Source organism: Sciurus carolinensis, chromosome X, assembly GCF_902686445.1.
Source record: "Sciurus carolinensis chromosome X, mSciCar1.2, whole genome shotgun sequence".
Taxonomy (NCBI): domain Eukaryota; kingdom Metazoa; phylum Chordata; class Mammalia; order Rodentia; family Sciuridae; genus Sciurus; species Sciurus carolinensis.
In genome coordinates, this window is record NC_062232.1 from 61,852,192 (window position 1) to 61,861,923 (window position 9,732).

The 9,732-nt window shown below is 36.5% G+C and overlaps 1 protein-coding gene across 1 annotated transcript; it reads left to right on the forward strand.

Moving 5' to 3' along the window:
- Positions 1 to 4,246: 4,246 nt before the first annotated feature.
- LOC124971947 (pre-mRNA-splicing regulator WTAP-like) lies at positions 4,247 to 7,891 on the forward strand. The gene is made up of 2 exons (XM_047535982.1): positions 4,247 to 4,813; positions 6,508 to 7,891. Exons 1-2 carry the CDS (start codon positions 4,362 to 4,364, stop codon positions 7,244 to 7,246), a joined length of 1,191 nt encoding a protein of 396 aa, XP_047391938.1. The 5' UTR covers positions 4,247 to 4,361; the 3' UTR covers positions 7,247 to 7,891.
- The last annotated feature ends 1,841 nt before the right edge of the window (positions 7,892 to 9,732 follow it).

Genomic DNA, 9,732 nt, shown 5'->3' on the forward strand with positions numbered 1-9,732 from the left:
GTATTCTCAATAATTGTCATTATGACTGGAGTGAGATGGAATCTCAATGTAGTTTTATTTTGCATTTCTCTAATTGCTAGAATTGTTGAAATTTTTTTCATATAATTTTTGGCCATTCATATTAGTTCTTCTTTGAAGTGTCTATTCAGTTCTTTTGCCCATTTTTTGATTGGATCACTTATTTTCTTTGGTGTTAAGATTTTTAGTTCTTTGCATATTCTGGAGATTGATGTTCTACCTGAGGTGCAAGTGGCAAAGATTATCATACATTCTGTAGACTCTCTTTTTGTGTTCTTGATTGTTTCCTTTACTGTGAAGAAGCTTTTTAGTTTGACCATCCTATTTATTGATTCTTGATTTTACTTCTTCCATTTTAGGAGAAGGAAGTCTGTTACTGAACCAACATGATGGAGTATTGAGACTACTTTTTCTTGTAGTAGGTACAGTGTCTCTGGTCTAATGTCGAGATCCTTGATCCACTTTAAGTTTTGGGAAGGGTGAGAAAGAGGAGTGAACTTTCAATCTATTACATGTGAATTTCCAGTTCTCCCAGCACCATTTGTTAAAGAGACTATCATTTCTCAAATGTATGATTATGGTGCCTTTACCTAGATGACTGTATTAGTGTGGGTATATTTCTGTGTCTACTATTCTGTTCCATTGGTCTTCATTCCTGTTTTTGTGCCAATTCCTTGTTGTTTTGTTACTATAGCCCTGTTGTATAATTTAAGGTCTGGTATTGTCTACTGCTTCACTTTTCTTGCTAAGGATTGTGTTGGCTATTCTGGGCCTCCTATTTTGCCAAATGAAATTCATGACTGATTTTTCCATTTCTATGAAGAATGTCATTGGAATTTTAATAGGAATTGCATTAAATCTGTATAACACTTTGGGTAGTATGGCCATTTTGACAACATTAATTCTGTCTATTCAAGAAGATGGATCTTTCCATTTTTTCAGTCTTCTTCGATTTCTTTGTTTAGTGTTCTGTAGTTTAGTTTTAATTATAGAGGTCTTTCACCTCTTTTATTAGATTGATTACCAAGTACTTTATTTTATTTCTGGCTATTGGGAATGGGATAGTTTTCCTGATTTCTCTTTCACATTATTCATCATTGCTATATAGGAATGCAATTGATTTATGAGTGTTAATTTTCTATTCTGCTACTCTGCTGAATTTATTTATGAACTCATAAAGCTCTCTGGTAGAGTTTTTAGGGTTTTCTAAATATAGAATGATGTCATCTGCAAATAGGAATAGTTTGAGCTCTTTTCCTATTCATATCCCCTTAATTTCTTTATTTTGTCTAATTGCTCTGGCTAGGGTTTCCAGTACTACATTGAACAGGAGAGGTGAAAGAGGGCATCCATCTCTTGTCCCAGTTTTTAAAGGGAATTCTTTCAATTTTATCCATTAGAATTATATTGGCCTTGGGTTTAGCATAGATAGCTTTGCAGTGTTGAGGTATGTTCCTATTATCTATAGTTTTTCTAGCATTTTGGGCGTGAATTGGTGCTGTATTTTGTCAAATGCTTTTTCTGCATCTATTGAGATGATCATATAGTTCTTATCTTTAAGTCTATTGATGTGATGAATTACGTTTATTGATTTCTATATGTTGAATCAGCCTTGTGCCTCTGGGATGAACCCCACTTGATCATGGTGCACTGTCTTTTTAATATGTTTTGTGTGCGATTTGCCAGAATTTTATTAAGCATTGTTGCATTTATATTCATATGGAATATTGGTCTGTAGTTTTCTTTCCTTGATGTGTCTTTGTCTGGTTTCAGTATCAGGGTGATACTAGCTTCATATAATGAGTTTGGAAGGGTTCCCTTCTTTTCTATTTTATGGAATAATTTAAGGAGTATTGGTGTAAGTTCTTTGTTTGAGAGCTTGTAGAGCACCACACAGAAGCCATTTGTTCCTGGCATTTTCTTTGTTTGTAGACTGTTGATGGTGTCATCAATTTCATTGCTTTAAATTCATCTTTTTAAATTTTCTGTGTCCTCCTGATTCAATTTGTGTCAGTCATATGTCTCTAGAAATTTGTAGATGTCTTCATGATTTTCTATTTTTTATTGAGTGTACATTTTTAAGTTGTTTCTGATTATCTTATGTGTTTCAATGTGTCCATGGTAATATTTCCTTTTTCATCACAAATTTCATTGATTTGCATTTTCACTGTCTTTTTCTTCTTTAGCTTGGCTAAGATTTTATCAATTTTATTTATTTTTTCAAAGAACCAACTTTATTTTATCAATTTTTTGAATTTTGTTTCAATTTCATTGATTTTCACTCTGACTTTAATTATTCCCTGTCTTTTACTGTTTTTGGTGTTCATTTGTTCTTCCTTTTCTAAGGTTTTATAAGATGTAATGTTAAGTTACTTATTTGGTGACTTTCTATTCTTTTAAAGAAGGCACTCAATGCAATGAATATTCTTCTTAGAACTCCCTTCATAGTGTCCCAGAGATTTTGATAAGTTGTGTCACTATTCTCATTTTTTTAGTATTTTTTTAGTTCTTTCCTGATTTCCTCTACTATCCATTTGTCATTCAATAGCATATTATTTAGTGTCTCTGAGTAGCTTCTATTTATTTTATCATTGATTTCTAATTTCATTCCATTATAATCTAATAGAATGTAATTTATCATTTTCTGTATTTGGTAAGAGTTGCTTTGCGGCAAAACATATGGTCTATTTTAATGAAGTGTCCATGTGCTGCTGAGAAGAGAGTGTATTCAGTCATTGTTGCATGACATATTCTATATGTCTGTTAAGTCTAAATTTTTAATTGTATTTTTAGTACCATAGTTCTTTATTTATTTTTTTATTTGGGGCATATATCCAGTGATAAGAGAGGAAGGTTAAAGTCACCCAGTCTTAGTGTGTTGTGGTCTATTTGATTCCTGAATTTGAGAGGGGTTTGTTTGATGTATATAGGTGCTCCACAGTTTGGGTCATAAATATTTACAATTGTTATGTCTTGTTGATGTATAATTCCCTTAAAAAGTATGAAATGCACTTCTTGGTCCCTTCTGTTAACTTTTCTTGAAGTTCACTTTATCTGATAAGAAGATAGAAACCCCTTCTTGTTTATGAGATCCATGTAAATGGTGTGTTTTTTCCCCATCCTTTTACCTTCGGTCTGTGGATATGTTTACTTATGTGGTGAGGCTCTTGAAGACAGCATATATTTTAGTCTTGGTATTTAATCCAATCTGCCACTCTTTAGCTTTTGATTGATGAGTTTAGGCCATTTACATTCAATTATTATTGAGAAATGATTTTTATTCCCTGTTATTTTTATTTAATTCTGGTTTTTAATTTTAATTAGTTTCTCCTTTGATTGATTATCCTTTAGGGTAGTTCCTTCCTTTGCTGGTTTTTACTTTTATTTTTCATTTCTTCTACATGAAATATTGAGTATGTTGTGTAGAGCAGGCTTTCAGGCTGTAAATTCTTTTAACTTTTGTCATGGAAGGTTTTTATTTCATTGTCAATTCTGAAGCCTACTTCAGCTACATATAATATTCTTGGCTGGCATTCACTTTCTTTCAGGGCTTGGTATACATTATTCTAAGACCTCCTAGCTTTGAAGGTCTGGGTTGAGAAATCAGTAGTTCCTCCCTTTGCTGGTTTTCACTTTTATTTGAAGGTCTGGATTGAGAAATCAGTTGAAATCTGGATTGGTTTCCCATATGTGACCTGTCATTTTTCTCTGGTAGCCTTTAAAATCCTATCCTTATGCTAGGCATATCTGTATGTTAGGCATTTTCATAATAATGTGCCTTGGTGTGGATCTATTTGTAATTTTGTGTATTTGGAGTTCTGTAAGTTTCCTATATTTTATTTTCCCTTTCATTCTTTTGGGTTGGGAAATTATCTGACATGATTACATTGAAAAAGTTGTGCATTCCTTTGGTTTGTATCTCCAAGCATTCATCTATCCCAATAAATCTTAAATTTGTTTTTTTCAGGTTATCTCATATTTCTTGGAAGTTCTGTTTATGGACTTTTTTTTATAATTTTTAAAACTTGTTCTAATTACTTGTACATGACAGTAGAATGTATTTATACATTTTGTTAAATCCTACATAAATGGAGTGTTATTTCCCATTTTTCTGATTGTACATATTGTAGGATCACATCGGACATACAGTCATAGAGGTGGTCTCTTAATATCTTGTCTCTGTGGTCAACATTATTTTCAAGATTATATATTACGAGTGAGACCCGCAAATAAAGGGGAGCGCCGGGGCTGCGGCAGGAGGAGCGCGGCGGGGCGGCGTCGGCACGGCCTCGGTCCCTGTGGCTGGCGGCGCCCGCGGGGCCGCGGCCTGGAGAGGATTCAAGATGACCAACGAAGAACCTCTTCCAAAAAAGGTTCGACTCAGTGAAACAGGCTTCAAAGTTATGGCACGAGATGAGTTAATTCTAAGATGGAAACAATATGAAGCTTATGTTCAAGCTTTGGAGGGCAAGTACACAGATCTTAACTCAAATGATGTAACAGGCTTAAGGGAGTCTGAAGAAAAACTAAAGCAACAGCAGCAGGAGTCTGCACGCAGGGAAAACATCCTTGTAATGCGACTAGCGACCAAGGAACAAGAGATGCAAGAGTGTACTACTCAAATTCAGTACCTCAAGCAAGTCCAGCAGCCGAGTGTCGCCCAGCTGAGATCAACAATGGTAGACCCAGCGATCAACTTGTTTTTCCTAAAAATGAAAGGCGAACTGGAACAGACTAAAGACAAACTGGAACAAGCCCAAAATGAACTGAGTGCCTGGAAGTTTACGCCTGATAGGTAAACAAATCATACTCCCCAGTCAAGACTTCCCTGACAGTCCCACTACAAGACAGCTGTGGTGGGACAGGCAAGTACTAGTTTCCACACCAAGACTCAGACTTTTTGAGCAAAAAAAAAAAAAAAAGGCCACATTCTTATACCGTGCAGCTTGTAATGGTTAATGTAAAACTTACCCGATGAACCTTGTGTTTCAGCTTTTTTCTCTTCCCCTTCCCCTTGCTTCTGAGGCCTGATGTCGTCGGACTATTCCGAAGAAGAGGCCATCTCCGAAAAATTCCCCTTCTAGAACATGTAGACACTTGAGAAATGTTTCTGTTTGAAGAAAATAGAGGGAGAAACAGAAGTCTTAAGTCTGTGGCACACTGTGTCTTCAGACAGTTTGGAGGATTGAAAACCTAGAGATTTAAAATCATGAATTGAACATGTAAAATTCCAGTAAAATGTAAAAACGGAATATGCATCGCTCTTAACCTTGAGCATAATGACTTAGAGACACTGTGTATCAGTTTTGCCAATAAGACTGTGGACTTCGTGATTGTTGTTGAACTTCTGGGTCAAAACTCAAATGAGGTGATTTTGCCGTTAAAGGGTTTTTTGCTGAGAACCAACTTTAATAGTCACGAGAAAATCAAATAACAGATGTCCGTACAAGTAGTGCATATATCTAACCATTTAGCTTAGGGCTCTATATCACATAATGGAGCCTTAAATCAATGCGGTTTTCATCAATGGTTTGTTCTTTGGTTGCAAAAACTAGACAATCTTAACTGAGGACTGTATAAACATGAAGGTGTGGTATCCAACTTCAGGTTTAAACTGTTTGAAGCATTATAAACATTCATTTCACAACTAGATTGTATAAGGATATTGGCTGTGATGAGACTCACTGCATTATTTTTTTCCAGTAGTGAACTTTATGAAACCCCATCCCATTCAACAGGCACATGTCAAAAGAGCATTGTTGTTGGTGTTAATGGGGGAATGTGTTCCTTCATTGTATTTGGGCCTTTTGTATTACACTCTTGATATTAAATTAAATGTGCCTTGGAATAGTTGGGGTTTTTTTTGTTTTGTTTTGTTGGTTTTTTTTTTTTTTTTGGTTCTGTTTTTTTAAGTTCAAGGAATACTATGATTTTGTTGTATTCTTAACATTTTAATTTTGGGGGGCTGTGGAGAGCAGATTCATTTTGGAAAATTGTTGCTGTGCTCTTCAAAGTGAAGGAAAAGTCTATCTCATTTTTAAAAGACCTACTTTATTCCATCTGGTATCATAAAAGACAAGGAGACTTGATACTTGTTACTTTTTGACACTTTGTCCCAGGATATTGTAGTAGAAATTAATGTGGGACAGTCTCACAGGGTGTCTGCCAGAAGATTGGGGACATAATGTGTTGGAACTATGGGCTGGCCTAACTGAGACATTTTGTGAATTGAAAAAAGGTATAGTGACCATTTCTAGCAAATTCATTTGATCATTTAGATAAATGAGGCATTATTTTCTTCATGCTTCCATCCAATCCTGGAGGTGAATTTTTTTCGTCAGAACATTGTGTAAGTCACCAATTTGAATTTTCGCTTGGTGAGAATGGAGTCTGAGATGAGTGGAAGATAAATGTTCCAGCTTGTCCCAACGTTTAAGTGCAGTTTTAACAAGGTTGACTTAAGTTCTCTCTTAATCATTCAAATCAATTCCAAACAGGCAAAAAGTTAATGGCGAAGTGTCGAATGCTTATCCAGGAAAACCAAGAGCTTGGAAGGCAACTGTCCCAGGGTCGTATTGCACAGCTTGAAGCAGAGTTGGCTTTACAGAAGAAATATAGTGAGGAACTTAAAAGCAGTCAGGATGAACTGAATGACTTCATCATTCAACTTGACGAAGAAGTAGAAGGTATGCAGAGTACCATTCTAGTTCTTCAGCAGCAACTGAAGGAGACAGGCCAGCAGTTGGCCCAGTACCAGCAGCAGCAGTCTCAAACCTCAGCCCCAAGTACCAGCAGGGCTACATCTTCTGAACCTGTAGAACAGGCAGAGACCACAAGTAAAGACTGCAGTCGTCTGGCAAATGGACCAAGCAATGGCAGCTCCTCCCGTCAGAGGACGTCTGGGTCTGGATTTCACAGGGAGGGGAACACAGCAGAGGATGACTTTCCTTCTTCTCCAGGGAACAGTAATAAGACCTCCAACAGCTCAGAGGAGAGAACTGGCAGAGGAGGTAGTAGTTATGTAAACCAACTCAGTGTGGGGTATGAAAGTGTAGACTCTCCCACAGGCAGTGAAAATTCTCTCACACACCATTCAAATGACACAGACTCCAATCATGACCCTCAAGAGGAGAAAGCAGTGAGTGGGAAAGGTAACCGAACTGTGGGTTCCCGCCACGTCCAGAATGGCTTGGACTCAAGTGTAAATGTGCAGGGTTCAGTTTTGTAATATTTTTCCAGCAAATTTTTATACAGTGTCATTTAATTTGGGAGAGGATACTGTCCAGAAAATTGATGCATACTTTGTCACAACTTGCCTTTTTATGGGTGTGTTTTTGTTTTTTTTGATCCCCCCCCTTTTTTTTTTCTTGCTTCAATACCTCTGCCACTTTGGAAATTGTAACAGTTAATTACTTTGAATGTTGCTAAAAGGACATTTTGTGTAGGGTCAAGTTATTTTTATATGAGTTAATGTGAAGTTGTAAATGGAAATCTTAAAGTATAACACAATGATGTCTGTATAAATCTGTGTCTCTAGAACCCATGCTGTGTAAGGGCATTCTTCCTCATGCTGTTATATACTTCTGCACCATTCAAACTTGTTAGAGTAGATGTGGGTTTATGACTGCCAAGTTTGCCCAGTACCGTAGATTTTATCACTAAAAGTTGAACTTGTTGATGGAATCCTATAGTAGTTTCAGTGTTAGATACAGTTTTTTCCACCATACATCTGTGCATTTTCTCTTTAGGTGACTGAATGTTTAAGATATTTGTGTGCATAGTTAACTCAATTTTTATGAACTGTTGTATCCTGTTAATGCATATTGCTCTGTGACTCCAGTATATCTTACCTGTACTGACCAAACCTAAATAAAGATTTTATTGTAACTCTTTAAAAAAAAAAAAGATTATATATTACATCTTTATTGCCAGAAACTGTCTTCCAAGTGGTCTAGTCTGCAGGTGATGATTTCCAAAGAATTTTTTATTTTGTTTATTTTTTTCTTCCTTTTGAGGATTTCTGACTGATTCTTCTTCAGGATTCCCTATCTCCTCATTGAACTGATCTTTCACCTTTTGTATTTTCTTTCTAATTTTATTTGGTCCATTATGTTTTACCTTGAAAATCAGTTTAACCATGAACTTTCTAAATTCCATCTCTGACACTTCCTCCACTGTGATATCAGTGGAGTCTATTGTTGAGGTATTCTGTGGTTTTTGTTGAGGTATTTTGTGCTTTTCATATTGTTTGTGTGTCTACCCATCTTTCTGTATGGATCTGATGCTGTCAAGTTTCTACCTTATGAGTTTATAGTGTCCTTCTATATTACTAGTACTTCTCAGATTGGGGAGGGCAACGATAGCAACAATCTATGCAAACAATACATAGCAGTAGACTAGGTCCTTAGTTCCTCTTCTGATATCCAGTTTTAATTCATACAATATGTCAAAATAGTAGGATCAGCAATTTCCACCAGTAAAAACAGTAAATAATCATGAATTATGTTTGGCTTAAAATAAAAAATGTGTTTTTATGATTTCTATCATAGTAACTATTGCTGTGATACAGGTGTTAGCAGCAGATGTAATATATCTAAATTAGTATTAAGAGGTGTTAAGGATAGAGTTGAGTATGAGGAAAGAAGAAGAGAGGGGAGAGTAGAAATATGTTTGTAATTTTAAAGCATGAATAGAGCGGGTGCCATGGTAACTTAGGATATGTTGTTAATATGCAAGGGTAAGAAAAAATAGAAGAATATAAAGGAGGAGAAAGAAAATGGAATTTGGGTCAGCAGTAGAAAAAAGAGAGAGGAAGACCAGGGAGATAGAGTAGTCACAAAGACAATACAAAACAAAATCAAAATATGCTAATCAAAAACCCTAACTCTCAAAATACAGGGCTTGGAAAAATAACACCCTCAAAAAAAAAAAAAAGAAAAAGAAAAAGAAACAAAAGGCTCAAAATGAGAAGAGAGAAACAAATATGTATATGTGTAGGAGTCCTTGAATCAACCAGTACATACTCAAATAAAACAAAAACCTAATATAGAAAACCAAAAACATATAGCAAAACAGAATAACAAGAAATGAAGCAAAAAAACAAAAACCCAGTGAAATTAAGGACTTGTTTCCACTATGGTGCACAAAATAGTTATTGAACATGTATGTTCACTATCTGTGACTGATTTTCTTTTTGTTTCTTCTTGAGGTATGAACTAAGCATAGCAGTATGAGCCATGGGTCATTGAGTCTTGCCTTTATATTGTGTTGCCCACCCAGTTGAATGTTGGGGTTTAAGACTTCTCAATTTCCCTTTTTGGGAGACTAGTGTGGGTGGGCAGATCTCTGGGTCAGGTGGGCCTAGTAGCGAAGTGGCATGCTGACCAATCTGGCTTGTGGGCAGGTAGCGAATCTTCTGGCCATGTTCAGGGACCCCAGCTTCCCTGGGTCAGTTGGATCAGGGCAAGGTTCTGGGTCCTGTAGGTCCACAGTGAAGTTCTATGCTGTGTTGGACAGATCTGATAGGGAAGCAGCAATGTGGCACACAGGGCTATGGGCCTGTGGTGAAACAGCAGGTCTAGTAGGTGGAGCAGTGGGCTGGATCAGGGGTGTAGAGTTGTGAGACTGGGCCTTAGGGGTCCAGAAGGCTCTGGGGGATCCCAGACTTGGCAGGTCCTGGAGACCTGGGAACTGGTGGATGCCAGATTGGGGAGG